This window comes from Nesoenas mayeri, assembly GCF_963082525.1.
Source record: "Nesoenas mayeri genome assembly, chromosome: 3".
In the NCBI taxonomy this organism is placed as follows: Eukaryota; Metazoa; Chordata; class Aves; order Columbiformes; family Columbidae; genus Nesoenas; species Nesoenas mayeri.
Genome location: NC_137544.1, coordinates 101,650,282 through 101,677,599, shown reverse-complemented (window position 1 = coordinate 101,677,599; position 27,318 = coordinate 101,650,282). Strand labels below are relative to the sequence as shown.

General features: G+C 39.0%; 1 protein-coding gene across 2 annotated transcripts in view; it reads right to left on the bottom strand.

The window, feature by feature from the left end:
* Positions 1-27,027, bottom strand: part of CNIH3 (cornichon family AMPA receptor auxiliary protein 3) — a gene marked incomplete at both ends in the record, with an annotated part of 51,085 nt that extends 24,058 nt beyond the window's left edge. For both annotated transcript variants that reach the window (XM_080342320.1, XM_080342321.1), the window contains 2 exons: positions 1,610-1,678; positions 26,947-27,027. In XM_080342320.1, coding sequence (XP_080198446.1) covers positions 1,610-1,678; positions 26,947-27,027 — 150 coding nt within the window. The remainder of the gene's footprint in view (positions 1-1,609; positions 1,679-26,946) is intronic.
* Positions 27,028-27,318: the final 291 nt, after the last annotated feature.

The window sequence follows — 27,318 nt, the reverse complement described above, 5'->3', positions numbered from 1 at the left end:
TCAGTACTTCCATTGTCTTTGCCTCTGATTTCTCTCTAATTGAGCCTTCTCTTGTCAAAAAGGCTCTATCCTCTGCCTCAAAAACACTGTGGAAAATACATAAGTAAACATCAAACATCCTTATAGTGCAATAAAGAAAACTACCCCACCAAATACATGGAATACGGGCATGAGCAACTATGCATAGGGAAAAATGAAAATACTCTTGACCAAAAACATAAAAATAAGAAATACCTGCTAAAAATCTTCCTTTTATGTCAATATAAAAGGCATCAACATGTATACTGTGTAGAAGAACACAATCTGAGAGTATTGTTCAAGTTATCACAGAAAGTTTCATAGGAGAGAGTGAAATACATCAGCTGATCACAGAATACTTTGCTGTGTTTTACTGGAAACTCTATAATGAACTTTTTGATTACATCACTAACATGATTGAAACAGGGGCTTATTAACTCTATTTTTTTTTAAATTCTGGAGACCAACTCCATTACCATTTTAAAATAAAAGGAAGTTATTTCCATGGAGCATCTTAGAAGTTTAAGGAAGAAAATAAATTACTGGAATTTAGTACATATAAATACACATTTCTTGTGTGCCGTTCTCAAATGAGAAGTAAAAGCAGATAAAGTGAATTCAAAATCAGATTACTTCCAGTAAATTCAAAACCAGATTACTCCCATTGAAGCCCTTTATAGGATTTCTTCATATAATTTCTTTCTTCTATTCTCATTCTTTGCTTACATGTTGGTGAAGAGTAAACAAGCCTTCTTATTTGAAGATTCACGTAAAGATTATGCTTAATATCAGTGGTCTAAGCAGTACCGCAAACAAGCTACTGAATCTGGTTATAATTTGTGGGCAACACAGTAACTTGATATTCTGTAGAGATCAAATTCAACACCTGTCATAATCATTGTAATTCCTAGTGAGAAGACAGGGAGCCAAGTTCAGCTCTCAGTTCTGGTGGTACAAATCTGATACATTTTTGTAATAACTGTAGTCAGATAAATCACCCCAGATTACAGCTTTAATTAACAGAAGAATTTTCATATTTAATGAGTTGCATTTTCATTCATTAGGTAAAACCGATTTTACAGTCCCAGGCTGATATTTAACCTTTTCAAGAGCAGATGCAGCAGAATGTGTTATTTACTCTTAAAGCACGGGACAATTTAGGACCCTGCCATGGGACAGAGAGATCTAGGAATGCACCTTTTATCAAATCTCTTCAAGCTTTTGACTCATTGATACAGTGTGGAGAAGGTGGTCACCCCATGCTTGAGCACAGAGAAAGCAAATTATGTCAAAAATGAAAACTTGTGCCATAGAATGAAAAGATAAAAAGAAAGCATTAGCATCGCATCATACATCCTTCAGTTTTTGAACTTCCAAATTATTTTCCTGCCTCGTTCAGCAAAAAGGAAAGTTATTAGCACAAAGAGTTGCCATCTGGCTTCCTAAAACTGGCTCAATAAATCAATTTTCCAAATTACAGTTGACTTCACAACAGACTCTTCCTCCATTTCCACACTCATACTGTCACTGACAGCTCAGTGCGTCTCTGTCTTTAGCAGCCGCTGCTTAGCGAGCCCCTGGTTGTACTCACTGCGTGGGCGGGGTTGCACTGATCTATTGGGCTCTTGAAGTCTGTCCGAAGTTCATCAAAGGCGATTATCTGAAAAACAGTTTTTTCAAATATTGTAATAAATGGTTATTCAAATTCTTACTTTTGCTTTAGGGCTTAGTTAGATGCATCACCTCCCTTCTTTCCTTTCAAGAGAAAATACAGGAAACTAGCTTCCCCGATATGCTCCTTTGAGAACTGACTAGTTAAAACAAAACATGGGATACTCTTACATACAACACCGAGAACCCATTAATCTGTTACTCTGTAAAATCATATCCATAGCCTTTTCAGCATTGTTGCTTTCTAGATTTCTTGCCTCATATCAGGTATAATTTTTCTCAAACTTCCAAAACAACATAAAACTATTCCACAAAAGAACGCATCTCCACACTTGATGGAAAAACTCATCAGCTGCCTAAAACACCGCAACGCATCAGATACGCTATTCCAGGTTTAATACATACACAACAGCCCCTTTTTATTAGTTGTTAAATGTACTTCAGTTATTAATTTTGAATTAGCGTCAGCTTAATTGTTATTAAGTCTCTATTCATTATAAAGCAAACTTCTCAAAATGTAAATTACTCCAGACCAAAACATGGCCTTCCTAAATTCCATCAGCTTTTAGAACCTTTACCTCAGACCTCATTAATGGAGATATGTCTTTTGCTCATGTCTTTTAGTTTCCCCATCAACTGATAGATTCAGACACACTGGTAATTACTGCCTACTTTTAAAGTACAGCACATCAAAGTGTCCATCAAAATAATAATGCTCAGTAATAGTTTTTTGGAAAGAAAACACCTCAGCATATTTCATTCAAAAATCTCAAAGCATGTTCTTTATTTTGTATTTGTGTTCTAGTAATACCTTTCTTTCTGCTTGCTTCACCTGAGGAATGAAAGCTCACTCTGACAGACACCACATAAATATTAATATATGTTAAAACAATGGTTTCTTTTCAGACAATTTACAACCCAGGAAAGTATTTATTCTCAATAAACAGATGATGGAAGTACAAGGCAGCTGTTGGGTAACTGGCATATGAGTGGAACAACCATTCTGTGAGATGTTACAGCGTGCCTGCTGCCCAATTGTTCAAAAAGTTATCAATGGGGTGTCACCACAGACCTGCTGTACAGGTAAAATAAACTCACTTTACAGATATGGAATGCAGGAGCAGAAATCCTGAAAATGACCTACACATGATTGATATAATAACCTGGTGAGAGGCTTGAGAATAAAATCTAGAGCTACCATCCATAAATCTAAGCATTACTCCACATCCCACTCTAATGCTGCATTCATCACACTGAAGTGCATTTATTAATAAAATCAAAAGTGTGGCATTTTACAAGAGCACTCTGCAGAATTCAATTTATTCAACTATGACAAGTCACAGTGCCAGAATAAGCCACAAAGGGAACTATAAAACATGATTATAAGTGAAGCATTTCTCCCCATGGATGCAGTATCTCTACAAGTTAGGAATCAGATCTGTGAGGGATGTTTAAACTTAAGTAAAAGAGCAAATAACAGAAACTGTGAGAGAGTCAGAGTACAATCGTGAAGAAAAAGGCTTATGACACCTCTATATTTAATACTTCTTGAACAGGTCTTCATATTCTCAAGCTGGGCCAACTGTTAAGAGGGTAACAACCACACAAGTCAGACACACACACTTCTGTTTGTAATTGGGTATCAACATCAGCACTGACAGAAAGGGGAAAGGATGTCCCTGTTCATGGCTGTAACACCAATTTACTTTGGGATCCTGCACATCTCCCTCAAATTCTCTTTGTTTCACCGCACTGGTACTTACAGATGTAGCTTTGAGATGATAAAAACCCTGTTATGAGCATTGAATGACAACTGTTTTTAATAATGTACAGCGGTAACAGCTTTTTTCTGTTGTGAATGTAGAGAAGAGCTGAAATTTCCTGGGAAAAGGGAAAAGGGAAAAGGGAAAAGGGAAAAGGGAAAAGGGAAAAGGGAAAAGGGAAAAGGGAAAAAAAGGGAAAGTGACTGTGCTGCACCTTCCTTTTGGTGGTCAGTAACAGCAATCAGGAGTTGGAGATAATCATGACACAGCAGCCAGTGCAAGATCCAGCTCATGGTGTGAGGAAAGACTGGTCTGTGACAACACCATGAGGAACCCAAATACTGGAATCACAGGATGGATCCCCTTCAAGAAGTCCAGGAAAGCTTCTGAAGATTCACTGAACACAAAGACAAGATGATAACCCTGAAGTGTACTTAGATGAAGGAGAACTAGGTAGCTCATGAAGGCATGGCTCTGTTGAGCTAGCCTTAACTAATGCAGCTGAGCCTTGAAGAAATCCTAAATGACAGCTCCTGGCATGCAATTTATTTTATATTTTATATTTGCATTATCTCTAAGTGCATTGAAACATATCTGACAGTATTAAGTACATTGTTTTCACAGAACCAGACAGTGTAAATACAACAATGTCACAGAAAAACCCTTGGGGAACCTGCAAATTATGACAAAGTTAAGACACATTCCTGCCACACCTGCAAGAAACAGATTGGGGTCTGGTATCAAGCACACGGGATTGGAGAGAAGGTTCTTCAATAAAAGTTCCAGTGTCTCTCTTGAAGGAGGCCAACAGAAATAAATCCTCCTCAACTCTCAGTATTTTACTTCATAAAAGTTCCATAATAGTTTATGCTTTGTTAAATCCCCAGGAACAGAAATCCAGTAATGACATGAAGAATCTATTTTAATTTATGAAAAAGCACATTCCTATTTCTCAGTCACAGTGCAAAGCCTGAAAGACTAATATTAGGCAGGCTCAAAACTAGAAGGAATATAAAGGATCCCTCCCCAAGTCTGGGGAGGCTTTTCTTCTTTTGTTTGTGGTTTGAGTTTTAAATCTCACAATGCTGTGTGCTGCAAATGAGAAACGATGGAAACAAAACTAGCTTCTAGATTGGTGGTTGCTCACAATACACTATTTAACTTCGCAACAAATTATATTGTATTACTGAACATGAGGCTGAGTTGTGCTGCAGCATGGTTTATGTAATTAATTAGGAAACATTGTCCGCTTTCAATTAAAAGTATGCTTGTGTAGCACTTTAATGACCTAGGGCATGTGTGGCCACAGTTGTCATTTTTTCGGTACAAAAAAACCCTCAAATAACTAATGACTTGCCTCTTCTAAGTATTTCACAGGGCTTTCACAGGGGCTGCAGTGTCCTGGCCATACTCTAGAGAAACTACCTTCTGCCTGGTTCCGTTTCGGCTGGATGCAGCACAGCTCCCTGCGTCCCAAACATCAGCCCATCAGAGCTGCTGAGCACTCTGCAGCAGCATCCAAGTACACTCAGGGTCTGCTTCACCTCCCAAACTGCCGCTCTCATCAGGAACTTGACAGAGTAGCTCATTTGGAGGAAAACAACGTAAAAAATCCCAGTCAGGGCACTCCACCGCATAAATTGGCATCATTTCATCTGTGTAAATGCATGCATTTTATAAACCAATCAATATGTTTCAGTTATCCAATTTAATCTGATCTGGGGTGGCAATCAAGACTACAAAACATATATACGTGTGAAACCAGCGACCAAATCTCTCCAAAGGCCACGCAATAAAAAGATCATTCCAAAGAAAAATGACCAGCCTCTAGTCACAAAGCTAAGCAGACAGCTGAGCAGACAGCATTTTAGAAACATGTGCCAGGGACTGATCTTACACAGAGGATAAATTTATTTCTATTAGTAAATATTAGTGCTGTACATAGCTTTATGGAAAGATAATTAGGTCCATTTGATATTTATTTAGGAACTCCAAGAAAAAGAAAAACAAAACACACTAAGTTATCTGGTTAGTTGCAAAGCTATATCAGGAAAAAAAAAAAGCATCATGTTTAGCAATAATTTATATCATTACTGCAGAAAGGGGCCAGGAACTGAATGGGAAATTGATATTGAACTATCTTCTGACTTGGGGAATTTTCCGTGTGATTCCACATTGGAAAATATTGCAGGAAGTTTGTTCTGCCACTGCCATGCCTCTTGTCTGGTGATAGAAGTGTACTTGTGGGTGTTATCCACCTAATAAAAGTAAAGGTTTATAAAAATACTGGTTGCATTCTCTGGTGATTCACACCATCTGCAATCCTCCTAGCTCCAAGCGTAAGTCAGCAAGGAGTTTGGCCCAGTTTAAACACAAACTGAACAGATGCGACTGTGATGACAACTTATGTTTCATTACAGATACAATTGCAATGATATTTATAAAACTTGTTTTCATTACCCACACTCTCTGTACTCATCTCTCAGACAATAACAGCTTTGAATAATGAAGTATTCACATAAGATTGAATCTGAATTTTGTTTTCTTCCTATGTTTATGCACCCATCAAACTTAAAATTTCACCTATTAATGGTAGGAATTAATTATGTTCTCTCATTTTCAGGGAAGATACTTTTTTTTTTTAATCACTGAGCTCTTACAGAAATACATTTTAATTGAGAATGTTACATATTAGGGTGGCAGTGGAGTTGGTGTGGGTGTGAATTCAGTGACAGCAAAGAAGCTGGATATTATTGCTTGTTGGCATCTCAGAGAAGTTAAGATAAAACAGAACTTGATGACAATCCCACCAACCACAGAACAGAACAGGAACACTTAACATATGTTTCCTCGTCGCCACCCTGTCAATACACCACAATCCCATCTTGAAGACACTGTCTTTAATAGTTCGTTTACACAATTTGTCTACCCCTCCACCCTCATACACAGGTTTCCCAGCACCCATATCAGCAGTTCATAGGCTGTCTGCAAGTCAGCACACAAACAGAAGGTGGACAGATTTAAGAGCAAGCTGTGCTCCTAAACTTCATGCCTGCCTGTCAACTACTGTATAGACATATTTACTGTGTTTGGGAAATAATGTTGAACATTTACCATGTTTGAACCATGCTGATACAAGCTGGGTGAGTTACTCTTGGATTTTGTTGAGCGGAAGCAGAAACAAACAGAACATGTGAGAGACAGCCAGGTCAGAATGCAAAAGGACCTGAAATGGGAGATGATGGAAGATGAGGAATGGAAGATTGGAACTGTTTAGCCTGAAGAAAAGGAGGCTGAGGGGAAACCTTATCACTCTCCACAATTACATGAAAAGAGGTTGTAGCATGGAGGGGGTTGGTCTCTTCTCCCAAGTAGCAAGTGATAGGACAAGAGGAAATGGCCTCAAGTTGCACCAGGGAAGGTTCAGATTGGATATTAGGAAAAATTTATTCACAGAAAGGGTTGTCAGGCATTGGAACAGGCTGCCCAGGGAAGTGGTAGAGTCACCATCCCTGAAGGTGTTTAAGACACAGAGATGAGGCTCTTAGGGACATGGTTTAGTGCCAGTGTTGGGTTAACAGTTGACTCTATGATCTTGAGGGTCTCTTCCAACCAACTGATTGTATGGTTCTAGAAATCACTGTCTTCACACGATGGAGTAAGGGAAGCACACTGAGAGATGCAGAGAATGGTGACATTAAAAAAGCAACAGACTGAATGAACAATTTTCCCTATCCAATTCTTATCATAATATGAAATTAATCTGAACAAGAAATTTAGCTATGGGATTGGTGAACATCTGTTCAAGATGGTTGTTCCTCTTCCTTCTTTCTCTTCTGGTTGAACTGATCTGGTTCATGCTACCAAGCATTGTAAACACAACAAGGAAAACCCTTCCCCCTACGCAAGGATTCCTCTGAGTCGACACCTCCATTGTGATCTCCAGTGAGAAGGGTCATATCAGCTTAAGTGGCTATTGGTCACAATACGTTCAATATTTTTGCAATATCCTATAAATCATAAGACATGTTAACTGTAGAATAATTTCATTAATGTTATAGTCTTTGATATTACCCAGAGACCATACATGACACATCAAGTAATGTAGATGTGAGATCTCAACCTCTTTAAGTACTGTCTTCCTTCCCCTCACCAGGACGACTTCCTCCTAAATTCAGCACTCATAGAACCACAGCTTACTAAAACCAGGTCTGAATCAACCTGACAGTCTTCTTTTAAGAACACGATATAGTTCTAACATTAGGCTAGGAGAAAAAAAAATGAAATCAAATCACTGCGAAAAAATTCTGCCTGCAATACTAACAAATCCTGTTACACGATATTAAACTATACAGGAGTACAACAGAGAGCAATGTGTCCTGCTTCCGTTCCTAAATGTAGAAAAAGGATGGAATGCAGGTTGTGCTATAACAGGAAGTACCCTTTTTTTTTTTACCTGCCAGTGCTTGAGCATATTATTCATCATTTGTTTTTACTGAACATTATTAAATGTCTGATGGGCTAGGGTGTCCTGAAACCAAGAGCTGGGTGCCCAGAAGAAACTGTGTCCAGCTCTCATTTTATATTGTATTGTAATAAATCAGTGTCTTCCTACAACATCTTGATTGCCGCTGAGCTGCGCAGCTCTGCTTTCACAACCTCTGAAGCCAGAAGGGACAGAACTTCTGCTGCAAAAAACACAGCCTGCTGTTACACTATATCATCTACCTGCAGCCCCTCAAAAAAGGGCATCCAATAAAAGCATGAAGGTACAGTGATAGGAAAGCATCAAGAATGTGTGCATATGCACTTTATAAACATTTTATAACTACTTAAACAGGAAATTAACTTCATGGAAAGGATACAGGCTCACAGTTCAGAATATGCACAAAGCTTTTAGATCAGACCTACATTTCTTCATGACAGAGGTGTTATCAGTTGGTTCACTTTATAGAACACCTGGAGCTGGGCAGACATGCAACTAGAGAGTGGTTCCCAGATTCTCTTCACAAGTCACCTTCTCCCTTCAGAAGAGGGGATGAAATAGGCTGTTAGTACCCAAGCTATTTCAGGAGAAATGAAACAGGCTAAACACAGAGGCTGATGCTGCAGAGCATCGTCCTATATGCTGATAAGCAGCTGAAAAATAATTTTGTTCCGAGTCTTGGGGTTAACTTTCACACCCTTCGGAAAATGTCCAGATCAGTATAACTCTCTGCTTTTAACTTCTTGAAGAGGGAATTTTTATATTCTTATTTCGTACTTTGTTACTAAGATGTTACATGGTACTACCCACTCATGTTCTTAAGACTAATGGTCTGTAGCCAGCATTGGATCTGTACTTAATAAAGGTCATGAAGGTTTCCTGGCAAGCCTCAGAGTTGCTTCATGTTCAGATTCACAGGTTCAATCTACAACCCACTGAAAAAAACCACAAAACTATTTATCACTATAGTAAACTCATCATTTCAGCAAGCCTGATACTGAAGCATATTCATTTTAAAAAGCTGGAGCTATTCAATATTACAAGTTTACAAAGCTGTCCTCACTTATGGCCCCAGTGAGTAAGTTTTCGGGTGTAAAAAGATCTCAAAGAAAGTAATAGTTCTTTGTTAAACAAACTACTACAATTTACTGGTGATTTAAGGCAGAAGAAAATAAACTACAGTTTGACCAACACATGGAAGTTAAAACACGGAAGTCATACAAACTTTCAAGGAAACATTACAGATTTGGTTTGGTCTCCTGTTTCATCTGGAAAGAATAGCTACCATTAGCATTTTGTTAAACAACACAAGCAATCAGATTCTCATTTTTAGTAAGAAGAGATCTAGGCGTACATATCAGAGTTTTCAAAAACGTATTTTCTCTAAGTCAGAAAAACAAATATTTTCAACATTTCCAGTGAACTAATTCTGATTTTCCAGATTTAAGACAAAAAGCAAAGTTTTATTCCAACACTACATTTTTGCTCTGCAATTTATTTTAGTTTTAGGAAAATCAGATTATATGACATAGCTCAATATTCCATTGTATTTATTTTGAAGAAGACACACTGCTTAATAGAGATTGAAGCATTTTATCTTCCCTTATAGATCAAAGTCTCTTGTTTGTCCTATAATGAAACAGTAATGTCAGTAAATATTATTAATTTATTGTCACTTAATTTTCAAAACAGAATCCAGGTAAGATAACCAGAGGAGACTTCCTGGGCTGTCAGCTTTAGCACCCAATTTCTGCAGACACCACATCAGAAGATCCAAGTGGTAAATACCCCAAGCTCATTTTAAAAAGAGGGAGGAGGCAAATGATTTCCCTTTTCACCACTCCATTTGGAACAAAACACAAACCTGCTCTGAAAGTTGGGAGCCTTCTCCTAACTCTTAAATTCGTTGCATAGATACCACAAACAATGTATATCATTGCCAGGGCTGCTTCACTACAACAGCTACTTAGTAAAATGAGGAAGATTTATTTTGTGGGAACTTCCATCAAAATCGGCACAACTCCAAAATCATTTGTCTTCAATTCAGCAGAAACTCCATCCGAGCTCATGCTAATTGACATTCATACAAGCCCACACATACACACACAAATCTTATGCATTACAGCCCTTGTATGGGAATTAATAACAGAGCTAAGTGATGCTGGCACTGTATCTCTATTTCATATTTTTCCTAATGTAAGTGGATTAACTCTTGGGTGTCTGGAGCTTTTTATCCTGACACCTGCCAAAAGAAACTAGATCTAACCAACCATTTTTTTTAAGTAAGTCACATCTTGCCAAATGTCTTTAAGAGCTTTTACACATAAGGTACATTTATCAACTTATTCCTGCATTATTAACCCCTCACTTCTAGCAGTCAAGAGAAGAAGGAAGATCCTTATGAACACAAGAAAAGGGCCACGAATAACGCGACAGCACAAGGAGTGGAAGAGAAATTTTTAAATGGTGAAATAAGGTTCCTGTTTCAGGCTTCACCTGTTTATCCAGCAGGCTCAGGGGACATCACACTCTCCTCTTGCCTATCTAAGGAGGGACAAATTCTGTGCCCACTGCTGCCCCCCAACAGAAGAGGTGACCCTGACAGGGAAGCACAGCACAAATTTCCTCTGAAGACGACACAGAAGGCAGGAAAATCCACCCTGCAGGTCAAGCTGTGGCCAAAGAGATAAGAAAAGCTGCTTGCAAGACACCCATGTGACTGCACCATCACAACTCCGGTTTGATTAGGAACGGTGTGAGCAGAGAGGCCTGACCCAGCTCTGCTCCCCACTCCTGCATCAAAGCCACATTGCAGGAATTTACATATGGCAGGTGTAGGAACAGTCTCCACAGCCAGCAACTTTCAAATTAGTGATGGCATTCAGTACATTATATAGAAATCTGAAAGAGTTTTATAGTAGCAGATGTTACCACCGCTACTTATGGACTTCGATATCCCTTATTTTAAAAGATAATCCAAAGATGCACTAAAATCTGCTTCTTTAGATAGCAGTTCAGATTCAGAATGGCTTCAGAAAGCCCAGCAGGCCAAATACCTACAGTGTTTGTGTGGGTTTGTACTGCAGAGTTTATTATTATTATTATTATTATTATTATTATACTGCAGAGTATATTAACAAAGTTAATAAATATTGCCTGCCTAGTTCACATCACAAACTTTCAGAATACAGTCTTAGCCCCCATGACAGGCATGAATGACCTGTGCCTTTTTCTAACAGGCAGATTGCTGCAAAATACACTCAAATTTAAACGTACATGCCCTGAAAAAGTACTCTATAGAGTCAGAAAGGAAAAAAAACCCAAATCATTCAGCTTAAACATTACTCATGTTGTAATTTTACATGGATATATTATCCTAACAGTGGAAATATGCAAGCCCATGTTTGTATCAAAGAATAAACCTTTAATCCTTGCCTATCCTTGGCAATGTTCCTTCCCTCACCCCTTTATTTGACCATTTTTAACTGCTTATCTCTCAAACCCAGCAAGTGCTCTGATATTTGTAACAGCATTTCCCCATTAACCAGATGGGTGTATCAGTCAATGTCTTGATGTTATCTCATATGACTGAGTTCCCTGCCTTCCTCCATATGATCTCAGCTACAAACCTGCCTGGTATTTCAAGTTGCCATATTGGGGCACATTTGCATCTTAATTATATTTAAAGTGAGGCTCAAATCCCTCTGAAAACTGCAGTTACATGATCAATGAAGCAAGGACAGGACATAAAGCAAAATAATATGGAGTGTTCTTTGCACTGTCAAGTATAATTCCAGTGGAAATCACCCCTGATTCTGTGTTAGTATGAAGAGCTCTCCTCTCCTCTCCTCTATTAGAGTGTTACAGACAGCAATTGCTTACAAAGATCATTCAAAATTACATTAATAAATGGGCAACCTGCCTCAAAAGCCTCTTCATCATTATCCTCTTCATCATATTTTATTCCCTGTCTATATCTTCTTGTTAAACATCTCCTATTAAAAAATAATTTAAAAAAAAGGATCAAACCTTTGTTTTCATCATACCTGCCCATGTAACTTGGGAGCTTCCAAAGCCAGTGTATCTGAAATGCTGGTTTTGATGAGAATCTTAATACTACAGCCAAATAAAGTGCAGAGAGGAAAGTGAGGTGAAAGGTATTCCTTTATTCTCTTATCTCTCCTGAACGCATTTACTTTTCTGAATATTGCACTTATTAATTAACCACATAATAACACAAGTAAAAAATAATAACTAACGATGCCTTGCAGTTATAAAACCACCTTCAAGGCAATTAAAACCTTAACAAATGCAAGGAAAGTATCGTTTCCATTTTGTATACAAGGGGAAAAAACAAAGCTCATAGAAATTAAATGATTTACAGAATTGATGGCAGAAGAACCAAAGGCTCTGGATTGCTGCACCATATAAAATGTTAAGGGAATCAAAGAATACTGTCAGTAGACTAATAACATATAAGAAGTGAAACTGTGTATTTCTATCTGATTATTGTACTGTTGTTCATCACTAGAGCAGAGCACTGCTTTAAGCAGTGCCTTTTTGGATTAGGATTGCAAATGATTTCAAAATCACTCAAGGGCAGAAAATTGTTCTATTTGTCAGATTTCACACTAACAATTGTATGGCATTTCCTTGCTCTACTTAACTTGAATTTCATATGCTGACACTATTAAACAACTCTCCACACAGAAATCCAAACACATTGCTAATGCAAACAAAGCTCTTGTGGCTCCACCCACAGCTGCACAAAGATATACCTGAGCACCTAGTCTTCATCTTTTAATTGAAGTTCTTTTGTCTGTAAAAGGATATTATTTTGGCCAACATGATTTAAACCTTTTATGCTCTAACTGGAAGCTTAAGCTAACTTAACAGTCATGAAAATCTTATTGTAATTTCCTAAGTATTTAAGCCAGTTCCTAAGTATTTTTCAATAGAAACTCCAATATGTAAAATTAAAAACAGATAATCTCCATTATGCAAACACGATTCAAAAGGCTTTCCTATCTACCTATGGAAATGTACAGGTATAATTACACTGCCCTAATTAAATTTTGAAGCCAATACATAGAGGAAGGCTCCCTTGCTGAGAGCACACGTGCACAAACATACCAGTTTGTATAGTTATACTATTCTATTTCCCTGCATAAATAAAAACTATATAAATGAACAAAAAACCAAAAAACTATATAGATGGAAAAAAGCAGTATTATTTCTTCAGCTATGCCAAATGAGATTTCCAAGTCTGTAGAGAGGTGCCAGATAAACCACTAAGAATAATTATGTGGCAGGCACCTGAAACAGTCCATATATTAGTACAAGAATGAAAAAGTCCATTCATGCTGTGAAAAAGACAGAAATTTATCTTCAGGAACACAATACCATACCATATAGAGCTTTGAATGCTTTGAATGGAAAGGTACTATCCTCATGGGTTACAGGTTATTATTGCAATATTGCAGACAACTATTCAAAAAAGCAACCTGACTTTGGAATGTAAAGAATTCACTTGTTATTAGTTTTGACAAAAACAATGACAAAAACACCAGCAGCTGCAAAATTCTGTCACAAACACAACATTCCCAGAAGGATGATTTGACAAGCATCTATTGACAGATTTCTACAACTGCTATGAAAGACGCTTTTAAAAATCATTTCCTCCAACTGCAAGGAGAAACAGTTTTACTGGCTAATAACAGCATTCTGGACACAGGTTTCACTTCCTCACCACGGACACTGAAACACATTCCCCAGTTATTCTGAAATCAAGATGTCAACTCTCCCCTGCAGGAGAGAGACAAAAGTCTCAACTATTCCCCAAACACAGAGTTCAGAAATTACCTGAGCTTATACCGCAACTTTACGCCCACTCACTCTCTTCCAGGCTAAACCAGCTGAAATCCAGCCAGGCAAAAATCAGCTGTGCCTATATAAACTGCAGTTAATTAAGAGAAGGAAGACAAGGAAGAAAGCTGTGCGGGAGGGATGATGTTAATATAGCTGCTTCTAAATAGGCTAATAGTTTTGCTCCCTGCAGCTAGAATGCATTTCAAAACACACCTCAAGCAGAGGAAGAATTTTTAAAGTAAGCCCAGGCTGCTGTGCTTCCTTCCTGCCCCAAAGGATTTCATCATTTTGTTGTCACAATTTTTTTAAGCCTTGCATTACTGTATTCAGTACATGGAAACAGTTCAGAAAGTAGCAGTATTCTGTGAATCAAAACCTTTTTTTTAAAGGGATACAAACAGTTGTTACTACTATTAAGAAAAAAAAAATCAATTAGCAACAAAATTGGTGAATACACCACATGGTTCTGAATAGAAAAAACACTTGCATGTACATGGAGATGCATTGCTTAAATTTAATTACATTGAGTGTGGTACAAATAATTGTTCTGCCTCAGCTGACCTAAAAATCATGTCTCCTATCTCTCACAAAAGAATCTGAACTATCAGGTTATTCTTTTTTCTTTCGAAACATGGGATAACAGCATCATTTCCACTGCTGGTATCGTGCTACAGTACATGAATACACATTTCACTGAAGGGATTAGAGAGGCAAGTGACCTACCCTTATTTTTCTATATAAGAATTTTGTACAACATAAGGCCATTCCCTCTAGCAGGGTACCTGTCTCTGGACATTCTACAGGCCAGTGATGAAGCTAATTGTAGCACAGTTTGTATTGGAAGGGACCTTTAATCATCATCTAGTTCAACTCCCTACAATGAGCAGGGACATCTTCAACCAGATCAGGTTACTCAGAGCCCTGTCCAGCCTGGCCTTGAATGTCTCCAGGGACAGGGCATCTACCACCTCCCTGGGCAACCTGGGCCAGTGTTTCACCACCCTCAGTGTAAAAAATGTCTTCCTCTTATCTAGCCTGGATCTCCCCTCCTTTGGTTTAAAACCATCACCCCTTGTCCTGTCATCAGGGTCTCAAAGGCAGCAGATCTGAGGCTGGCACTCCCGAGTGGCTGCATGTAAGCGCACCTCGTTCTCCCAGTAAAAACTTACAGAGGATTTAGAATCATAGAATCACTTTGGCTGGAAGAGACAGTCAAGATCGAGTCCAACCATAACCCAAATCCAGCACTAAAACATGTCCCTAACAACCTCATCTATACATTTTTAAAAACCTCCAGGGGTGGTGACTCAACCACTTCCCTGGGCAGCCTGTTCCAGTGCTTGACAAATGTCTGACAGTGTTTCCCACCAGCTCAAACAGTTAAAAAAATCTATGAACCTTTGCAGGCTGTGGGAAATACAGGTTGAACCTCTGTAGCAAAGGGAACTGAGTATAAATCTCCCACACTCTCTGTACTTTCAACACAGGCATGCCACCAATATTCTGCCCTGCATATGGTCTCCTCCTCCCACATGCAATGGAGTATTTTATGTGGATTCTTTCTAAATCAAACAGTTTTTTCCATTTAGGTAACAAGATCAAAACCTTTTAAACATTTCAGTATCTAACTGCTTCTAATTTCTTCAGTTCAGCACCAAAACCCCAAGATCAGTTACTCATAGAGCCAGTGACAACAAATTGACATGTCGCATCAGGAACGCTGTCACTTGTTAGTTAAGTACTAGCCTAACCTGATAGTCAGGTCTGTTTTGAAAAGCAATCTGTTACAGTGTGGATTCCTAGTAATGGCCACACACTCAGCAAGCTAAGTAAGGGCATCCTAGCAAAAGTCATACAGACTCTTGCACCAGCTTTTCCTTCTGTCCTGGAAAGGATGAAAGCAAAGACCACATTTGTAGATAAATTGAACAAGCAGATGTATAAAGGTAGGCCAAAGCTTTAGCCCTCATCTTAATCTACTCAATGGGCCAAGGGCAAATTATGGGAGTTTGGATCGCTCTACAGCTGAGGTGTTGACTTCAGGTTTGTGGCTCTGATTCAGTTAATGGCTGGTGCACATAAACTGCTTTGCAGACCTTTCAACCAAGCAGGATGAAAAGAAAACCGCATTATTTTCTATCCACGCCCAGGAGAAGCTGGGAAACCCTGCTTTCAGCACAAGAGAGAGCACTGCTTTGTCCTTGCTTCTCTTCATACTAAACTCCATACCACCTAAGAAAACACAATCAGAAATGAACCAACCAGGACATATTTCTCACTGCCTCTGTACCACAGATTCATTGGTACAGATTTGTACGCCTACTAGATTCTTCACCGTCCAGCTTATTCCACGCCAAGCTGGGGACAAGCTAGACTTGAGTTGGTGAAAGACCTAATACAAAAGGCTGGCCAGATGCAGAAGGCAGGAGGAATGGTGGTACCCTGGTCACATTAGGCCAATATGTTAATTCTGGCTGGAGGCAATATAGCTGGTTACCTACAGATGTGAAAGGGTATACCCTTCTGTCCTTCTGTTTTTCCTCCAAATTACAAATAATTTCTAATTTACCCCACCTTAAATATAGTGTGCTCCCATACAATGTTTCTACTTGCCTTTTTGTTCTCATCAAACCTACAGTACAGGGGATATGCAAGGAGAAAGATACAGACACATTAAAGCCACAAAGCTCCATCTTCATAAATTGTTCTTGAAAGGAACTAAAGCACTTTTTCTATTGGTTAAGAGCACAAAGACAAAAATCTCAAAGCTAAGAATAAACAGGATACTTCTGCAAAATAACTTCAGGAAAAGGGTAGTAAATAGAGGGGGAAATATGCCAGAATAGATAAAACTAGAAAAAATATTTGCTCCAAATAAGCAGGTAAAAGAATGAGACCAAAAGAGAAGATATTTTTTCAATAGCAGTGAGATAAGTCATTGATGAGAGACTGGTCAGCTGGCTAGCGCTCCCTCTCAGCAAGTTTACAATCTTATCACACCACCACATTTCATTCTGTTCCCAAGCTTTCAAAGATTCCTGCATATAGTCACAAGTTATTATTCTGACATTTTTAATTTCTGTTTTACTGATATATGCTTGGGAGAAGTGTTACCTTGCCTTCCCCCACAAGCTCCTTACATTGAGTTCCTTCAATTCCCTCACAGGTTTGCATTGCTGCTGCTACTTCTTTTCCCTTCTCTCATGTTCTCCATTCCTACCAGCAGTGATTTATGAACATTCACCAAAATCCAGGAAACCCATAAGGGCATCTAGGGTTTGTTCATAATAATAAAAAAAAAAAATCTGTTCAAGCATGTCACTTATTACACATACCCACACAGAAGACCCATTACACAGGCTGTCCAAAAATGTTCACCACCTGAATTTAACCACACCCTCTGGATTCAGACACCTTTCTCAAATAATTGAGAACACAGGATTATTGTTTGAGAGACAATCTTCCTTCTTGTTAGTCTCTTACACATATTATTTTTTTTCCCTCATTTGATTTTTTTCTTCACATCTTTCTCCCTGGACTCTTTCTTCCTGCTCTCTCATTTCATGGAATCATTTCAGTTGGAAGAGACCCTCAGGATCATCAAGTCCAACAATAACCTAACTCTGGCACTAAACCATGTCCCTGAGAACCTTGTCTAAATGCCTTTTAAACACCTCCAGGTATGGGGACTCCACCACTTCCCTGGGCAGCCTTTTCCATGAACAATTTTTTCCTAATATCCAATCCAAACCTCCCCTGGCACAACTTGAGGCCGTTTCCTCTTGTCCAACCACTTTCCCTTCTTCACACGCCATTTTAATTCCCCGTTACCCACTCAACAGTGGGGTCCTACCAGTGCTGCCTCAGAACAGAGCCCACTGTGGGCTGGCGGGCAGGGATGCTGCTGGATCTGTGCTTCCTGCATCCCAGCAGCACCACAGGAGCCCAGCTGGACCAGCAAGAGGCAGGAAAGGGGCTCTTCTAATGCAGGTTGTATCAGGCAGGGATGAGCAGATTCAACATCTTCCCAAGTTTTCTTTCTTTTCCCCCCCAAAAAAAAACGGACAGGCAGAACTCAGAGGAAATAATTCCAAGGCCAACACACACACAAAGCAGCCATCAGCAACACAGACGTGTTTGCAGAGATAAGGCAAGGTGAAGCAACACAGTAGCAATGCAGCTGTGGTTGCAGAAACAGGGGATGGGGGAGACAGCAGCCAGTAAAAATGGCCAAACATTGAGCACAAAACCACAGCAGCCCAAAAAGCATCCTCATCTGTTCACCTATCTTCTTGTGAAACTTATTAGTTTAATTACATGATTAAGGCTAAGGATAGATTTCAGCACAGCTTCAAATAGGTCTGCCACTTAAATGATCAGCAAATCAATTTTCTAAAGGATCTGCTAATAGTGTTTATATAATACTGAGGGAAGAACAACTCTTGAGCAAATGCAATCAAATTGATCTCAGTGGAACCTTCATTATACTTGCTTATAAATGCCCATTCTGTAAATGTACCAGACAGTTTATACTTGGATGATATGATGTGAACTATTTAGCCAGAACCCTTAATGCAATAAAGTAATAAAGCAACAGAAGACTGACTAAACAATCAAACACTTGAAAGACTGAGTCAGAGCGTGAAGATGGTTGGCATTTAAATGCATTCAAAAAATCAAATGTCATTCTATTAAAAAAAAAAAATGTGCTTCTATCAACAATGCCTGGCACTCGTGCAGCATCTGTTACCAGAGAATTGCAAGGACTATAGCTTATTAATTCTTACCATTCTACTGTAGATTTAATTTTTTAAACTTTGGTTCCTCCAGTGATGTGCTTATCTTAAGACTTACAGCTGTATTTAAAAAAAAATTAAAATTTAAAAATATATATCTATCTCTGATAGCTAGAATATGACATGACCCACAAAAGTGTAGAAATACAAAAGGACCCAAAACTAAACCAAAGGTTTTTCGTTATCTATTGCATTGGTGAGGGGCTGAGAGCAGTATGCTATGGGACAGCTCAAAAAAGGCACTATTTCTTCATCTCCCTTATGTTCTGCTTCATGTTCTTACATTCTCAAAACTGGAGCTGCAAGTTCAGCAGTTCTGCAGCATCTTGCTGAGAAAACCTACTTCCACTGTAAATGCTTTGTGATTTTTTAGTGCCTTCTAATGTAACTTTTCACAATAACATTCCTAAAATAAATCTTTGCTTTATATAGTAATTCTTTTTCAATGGGAAGTGGAGAAAAATATAAAGACTCTTGTCGTGCCTTCACAAAGTGTATTGATGTTCCTTTGAATTTTCCTGGGCACACAATGTAACATTGAGCAAGAGGCAGATGCTGCACCTCAGCAGGAGAATTTTGTACTCAAACTGGGAGGTTAGGATGTACATGCTACAAGGTGAAAAACTGACTGTACCATCAGACTGGAAGGGTCACTGATTTGAAGTCTGACCAATGCCCAGCTAGAAGTGGAGTTCCTCAGGTATCAGTCCTGTAGCAAGTCTTGTTTGACATCTTTGTCAGTGACTTGGAAGATGAGACAGATGGGGCCAGTTTGCAGATGACATCAGATTGGGGAGATCAGCTGACATACTGGAGGGCACAGCTGCCATTAAGAGCAGCCTTGACAAGCTGGAGGAACCAGCCAGCATGAGGTTCATGATGGTCATCCAAGCCCAGGGCAAAATCCTGCAGCTGGGATAGACTGGGTTGCCTGGCAGCAACCCAGCAGAAAAGGACCTGGTGGTTCTGGTGGACAAAAGAAGTTTGGAGCACGTGACATACAAGGAGAGACTGAGGGAAGTAGGTTTGCCTAAGGCAGGATCTAATTGCTATGTTCTGTTCCTGAGGTGGGTTAGACAGAAGTCAGCACAGCGCTTTTCTCAGGGGCATGCGCCAAGAGGACAAGAAACAAAAGTCAGAAGTTGCATCCAGAGAAATTCCAGCCGTATTTAAGAAAACAAATGTTGACAGTGAGAGGAATAAGGTACTGAGACAGGTTCCCAGAGAGGCTGTGGACTCTCCATTCATGGAGAGTTCATAAGTCATCTGGACAAGGCTCTGAGCAGTCTGGCCTAACTTCGAAATTAGACCTGCCTTGAGGAAGAGATTTGGCTAGATGAATTCCTAGGTCACTTCCAACTGAAATGATTCTATGAACCTTTTATTATTTATTTTTACAGGAACTGGATATTTCCAAAGTTATAATTATTATCAAGGAACACAAGAACCATTGTCAATAAACATCTATCTTGCTCTCTGCACAGCATCAGAATCACAAATTCATCTTTTGGATGGGAATTTCCAGCTGCGAAACAAGAGGAGCTGATCTAGTAAATCTAGTAGTATTTGACATTCTTCTGCCTTTACCTCATCAGCTGACTCTGTCCTGTGACTTTAGGTGATTTTCTATTTGCAGAGTAGAAATAATAGTAATTCTTATGTCTTTCATATAAGAGATTTTGGTTCCACAGAAAGTGGAAGTGTTTTGCAAGCCACCATCCTCCAGAAGAGTAAGTCCCTGAGTATGCGCAGCTTATGAGTTGAGACCTAGTTTCATCGCTCGCTAGAGTCACCTCCAGCTGTCAGCAGTGACAGTGGTGATAAATGAACTGCCTGTCAGAGGCACTGAGGAAGAGGAACAGGTCAAAGAGAGGTCTTGTATCTGTACGAAGAAGATTCTTATTCTCTGCTGAGCTTCTTCCTCATTCTGAAAAATATTTTGATACAAGGATATTTTTGTTGGGGTTGGGGGAAACAACTAAGCCAAAGGTCTGAGGGCTGAATTCAATGTTTTAAGTGTGATCTAATGTAGTATGTGGTGGCTGAATAAACAAATATACATAACAAGAGCTATAACTTCATGCCTCAGACTCAATCTGAGAGTTGTACTCAACGGTCTAATAAAATATGACAGCTATATTGCCATTGCCTTGCTTATTAACAAGCATAGCAGTTAAAAAAAAAAACACTAGAAATACATTATTTACCAATTTGGGTATAAAATCCATTTAGTAAGTAGATTTTCCAACTAATCTTAAGACCAAAAAAAAAACCCAAAAAAACCCCAAATCGGATATGTGACGATCAAATAATGTTTAAATAGTTCTCTGCACATTTTTGCAGGAGGCATAAGATTCCACAGAATAATTCATTTTACACATGTAATGGAGTCACTGTGACTTGCGAAGCATCTGGAATTACAGCCAGTGGCAACCACTCACAATGTAAAACCTTCCTCCAAATAAATCTCATCATGACAGTTCAAGCATACACAGAGATCCAATTTAATCTTTCCACAGCATTAAAGTCTGTACTAGAGCCCAAACACTTCCATTATTTTTTTAATTATTATTTAAGCATGACAAGGTAACTAAACTGAAATATACTTATTTTCCAACATACATAGTCTTCTCCACAGCCTGTGCTGCCTGGCTTAATATCTGTCTGTCAGCATTAATGTGACAAACTTCTAAAAGAAAAGTTGTAAGGGAACTGTCAAGCTACGTTATAGCCAGACCAATCTGGTTGTGCTCTGTCTTTAAAAAGAGTGGAAATCTCAGACTCATTCCTGAAGCTGTCATGACTATGAAACCTTCAGGGACAATGTGTTTAGCCGCTTATAGAAGAAAAAATATCTTCAAGAAATATGTATAACGTACAGCAACAGCATTTGTGCTCCTGTTCATCAAACCTTAATCTGATTTTATTTTTAATCACATAATTATTCAATATTCTCAGAGAACTGAATTAATGACTTATTAAAGGACAGCACTGAACTTCAACAACTGAAAGAAAATTCAAGCTTGACCACAAGTCTGTAAGGAAATTGCTTCCTATTTAAGACAGGCTCTAAAGCATTGTAAATAAGTTAAATTGAGTTGACTGGCAACCTTCATGCGTTCAAGTGATCTCATGGATCTCTTCACTGGTTTCAGGTACAGCAGCTAGCTCTTCTCCCAGCCAAAGCTTCAGAAACAATAAGACACTGAAACACAGAGAACACTGATAGACTAGCACCCAGTTTGTGACCAAAGCGCTTTCCTCAAATGAATTTGCTATCAACCCAAGGTTTAAGTAATTCTCCTGTGTACTTTTTACCTACCTTTAAAATGAAGGTTGTACAAATCATCAAAAATTAGGCTAGGAATTTTATGAGGAACACTAAGTGAGACAGATACTGAAAACTCACCAAATTCCATGTACACAACTCTTGGAGAGCTTTCAATTTTGTTACTAAACTACTGCAACTTGAGTACTAATAAAATGCAGTCCACATCACCAGGACAGTACAGTGACAAGTAACAGAAGTGGCAACATCGTATATGTACACAGCACCTCCTGTCAGAAAGCAAAGGCATTTAAGGGATATATGTTAAATAAAATGACATAAAGTACTTCGAGTTCAATTCTATTACCCACACTTAGTGAATGAGAAAACAAGGCATAGATAATTCAAGCTGCCTGCTAAAATGGGTGCTTTAATTTAAAACTAAAACTCCATCTTAGCCTATACTACTCTGTTCAATCACTGCTTTCCACTGGTTTTGAGTACCTGTGAACTTGTAACTGTTAAGTCAGGCCAAAGTCATATGTAAGTAGTTTATCAGGATTCATACTATCGCCACATTTCAAAAGAACACTAAGAAAAAAAAATATGCATAAAACATTAAAAATTTTCTATGCTCTGCTAATTTATTCTTCTTACGGTGGGTTCAAGTAACTGCTGCCAACTTCAGTGCACACAACTCTTGCCACTTCAGAGAGGTGCTCCCAGAGTCATTTGAATTCATAATTATATCAGAAAACTCCAAAAGCCCAGCAAATTTAGTACGGTTTCTCAGGCAGGAACTATTATTTTTTTCACTGGCATGATATTCCTAATACTTTCTGACAACGTTTAAGTACTATTGGTTATGAAACAATCACACACATTCAAAGATATGCTGGTACAAGTTCAAAAAGAGATGGTCAGCCACAGGAATTCTTTTTTTAGGGTAATGTTCTTGGTATTTGTGAATTGTTTTAGTGTGGCATTATAAAATGGAACATTTTGCAAAGTTCTTTTCTTAAAATAACAAATCTCAAAGCAGATAATTTCATCCTAAAACATTAAAAAATGGAAGGACACAGATTACCCCAAACTAATGTATTTGCAGTGAGGTGGGACTTCACACAAGCATGTCACATTTTAGATGATGACAAATAAACCACAGCTTGGTCTCCTTCGGTCAACTTCACTTAATATACAACCTACCTGAAATCAGAGGAGTTACACTAGAACTGAGTGTGGTTTGCCAAAGCTTGGCATATCTCAGTTACATGTTAATAGGAAGCTAAACCTTGGCTCAAGATCGTTTAGGAATGGAGTAAAACTGATTAGTAAAAAGCTGTTTACAGTGAAGAAAAAGCGTTGAAAACAGCAAAACAAAGTGTTCATTAGTGAGAAGACCATATACTTTGTTCTTGAATTTACAACATGATTAGATAACGATATAAAATTCTGTAGTTAGTAGACCAAGTTCTGCTGTTAGTTGCATCACATAATCCCTCCCAAAACATGCTCAGCTGCATTAGTGCAGACGAGAGGACGCCTTGGTCAAAACACACATAAATGATACCTCAGCTAGGACAGCAGAGAGCCGGCATAACTGCATTTCTGCAATAACATGCACATGCAGAATATACTCAAATTGACTGTACCCAGGTATCTCTGTGTATTACTTTTCCACCCTCACAAAATATTCACTCAAAGTTCACATTTTGATGCCCATTAACTTCACTTGAAGACAGTCTCCTTTAGCTGATACACATTCGGTTAATACAGCTCCAAATACAACCAGCTTTACAAAACCATATGCTTAAGAGTATTCAAACTCAGGGAAAAGTTTCAGACCTCAGATGGAAAAGCTGTAATGAATTTTGAAAAGACTCATTCATACTGTTATACAAAGTTTAATCTGAACACCGCAAGAGTTGTTAGAAGCAGCCTATATAATTCTATAATGGGAATGTAAGGTTTTATTAAATTCCAGAGGCTGGTTAGAAGAAACCAAGCAGAAAGGTCACCATACTCTACCAAATTCTCTAGTACTTTTCCACAACAGTGGCATGAAAACATCCACTTCTACATGATGTTTCTAATATTGTGTCATTACAGGTATAAGTAATGAGGTCATTGAACAACCCAAATGCTTAAAAACTTCCCATACTACAGAGACTGGTATTGGTACTGTGTAGTACATGGAGAATTAAATTTTTCAGCCCTTTTCTTTCATTTAAGATGTATGAGTGGAATTTCAGCAATGAATAAATCTTGTGCGTAGCTTAAATAAATGTTTCTGATAGTGTCTAATTTTTCGTTGTTGTTTTTTTATCATGACAGTCACCACTGGCAACCTACTTAAGAACATCATTCAGTGGTAGGAAAAAATTATTACATGTTCCAGATGTCTGAAGGAGTTTCTGTGTTTTGTTTACAATTCCTGTAAAATATTCTGACCAGCTTCATTCTGTCCACCCCTAAAGAGTACAGAGCACAGGAATGTATAGAGAGCCTTTAACTTCTTAGAGGAAAGTCATCAGAAAAGCAAAGTTTCAAAATATAAAAAAACCTCTTTTTACCTCCTTCTTTTTTTTGGTTTCACAGTTTTATTGAGCCTATTAAATCAATATTAATGAAAATTGTAATTCATCTGACTTCCCAACAGGAAGAAAATGAGATTTTATTTGATCCGCTGTTAATTAATTTCAGATAACTGCCCAAACCTGAGCCAGCTTCAGGTTAGAGCAATATAAAGTTCAAATGCTACAATCTTTTCTTGTCCTTTAAAATAATTTACAAAATATAAATTATCATTCAGTCGTGGAACCTCAGAAATATTTCAAAGTGATGGGATGCTCAGACTAATCAACAACTTATTCTTTGTAACCAAATGTGTTTGTTGTTTTCTGAAAAAAAAACCAAAAACAAACACATTTCAAAAGCATTTTAACAGGAAAATATAATTATTAAAATCCTCCACTGCCCTTATGAGAGCCTATTTAAAACATATTTACCGTGGAAAACAAATCAGGTCACAGAGATGGAATAGGAGTTTTGTTTATTGGGAAGATTGTCACAATGAGATGTTTAAGGTAAAAGAAACTTCTATGACTCAATACATAAGCTATATGTCAGACTACATTTTAGAAAAAAATAAAAAAAATTATAATAGCTATTATACAAAGGATAATAAAAATCCTTGTGTTTTATATATGTGGGTAATGAGTACACTTAAAAGCTTATTCTTGTAGGGTGTTAAATTATTTTTCTATGACCTTCACAAACTATATATGTTAACAGAATTATTATCTATATATAAGAAAAGGTGGTACCAAATCTTGCTCTATTACAACAGAACCGCATTTCAAGACATTTTCAATTTCAATCCCTCAGCAATTTTTCAACAGATGTAAGAAACAAACACCACAAACTTAATCCTATTGACAAAACGTTTCCTTTCCTATTTGCCTCATACAGAGCTCTAGAACTAATGGATTGTTCTCCATGAGTTTACAGACTGAAAGTTGAAAAATATTTCACTAAATTTGCATGAACTACACTGATTTGGAAGAATAATTTGCCAGATTTGCTAGAAGTACTGTATGTCTTCAGACAACAACTTCAGTCCAGGAAACAGACAACATGATAACAGGCTTCAAATATATTCAAAAATCATTAAAATTGTGATAGTAATGAAAAAAATATCTGTTTAATTTGTAGCAAGAGATTCAGAGTAGCATACACTTTCAACTCTAAACCATTTGAAGAAGCTGTGGAATTGTCACTTTCAGGGACTTAAAAGTTTGGGGAGGAGGAGGGAAGAACACATGAGTAATTTTAATTTTACTACTCCTTTTTGCAAAGAACAAGAGTGGAGTAGTGGACTGCTAGAGACCCTTTTCAGCCTTTCAGTACTTGACATCACTACAATACTTGGCATTACCATCACACTTTTGCGGTTTCATTTATAAGAAAAAACTCATAACTGTACCATTAAGCGTTCAAAATAATTTGATTTCAAAAAGAATTCTCACAACAGAGTGATCAGTTTCATACTTCCAATATGCTTACGTGCAACTAAGCTAGCAGCTTTACTCTCATTTAAATAAAAATAAATTCTGTATCTCCATTGTTTGATAGTCAAAGGAGGGGCTTTTTTATCTTACTCCATCAGATATCTGTAGAGGTATTCATGAGACCTGCTCTATTTTTCAACTTCTCCTGTTCCACCCTGACTGTTTATGGCATGAAGATCTTTGTGTAGCACACACATAGAACAAATAACTCCAAAATGTGTAATCGTCTACAAGAATTGCAAATGATGCATAAGAACAATTTCACTACTGCAGAAACAAACACCTTCTATTGTAAGTTAGATGCTTACACCCCCCTCCAGAGTCACCCAGCATACAGTAAGGGGTGAGCACCACCATTTTCAAGTGAAATTAATGAAGGTGGACTCCAATATCTAGTTCATGCATCAGTAGGATGAGGAAGTTTCACGTTCAAATATGACTTCTAAAAAAGTTATTAACGTAGTAATTTTGAAAGGGAAAACAACCCAACTGCTTCATCAGCTACAGGGTGGTTTTGCCCCTCACAAGGCTCTATTCTCAGCCAAAACAAAGAGCTGTTCTTACCTGGCAGATCTCACGTTTTAGCACAGTCAGTTCTAGAGCCATGAGAACCTTTTGACCCAGGCAAAGCCAACCCACCGGCAGGTCTCCACACGCTCAAGGCTGGGGCAGCATCCGGCTGCGCTTCCCAGAGCACGGACGGTCGGGTGTATTTTCACAAGCTACCACAGCAGCACGGCCAGTGGTGTCTACGCTTGTAAAAACTTAGCAAATAACACACCCCAGGCAGAGGTGCGGGCGGTGGAAGCGTCCGCTCCCGCCAAGGGCCGCCGGCAGCGGGGGCTTCGCCTCGGCCCCCCCGGGCAGCGCCAGCCCGCCCTGGCGCCCCTCTGCCCTCACGACACGACCCCCGTCCGCCTCACCCCCCCAAAGATCGTGTGTCTCCCCCAGGGCTGGAGCCGTTTATAACGGTCCGCACCGGCGGCGGAGCGGCCGGGGTACTCACATGCCAGATGGCGAAGAAGATGAGGGCGGCGCAAAGGACCAGCGACAGCATGTAGCAGAAGGCGGCGAAGGTGAAGGCCATGGCTGGGAGAGCCCCCCGTCACCGCCCGGGGGGTCCTGGCGGGCGACCGGGGAGAACAGCGACCCCCGAAATCCACGCGGGGCGAGCGACGAAGCGACCGGGCCACACACACAGCCACAGCGCCGGGACGGGCAGGGAGCGGGGACGGCCGGACGGCCGGACGGACGGCCGCCGCGCCCCTCACAGCCGCCCCCGTCGCTCAGCCGAACGCGTCCCGACCCCCGCAGCGCCGACAGCGCCTGATGCTCCCGGCTCGGCCCCTCTGCTGTCCCCTCCCCGCTGAGGCGCGGC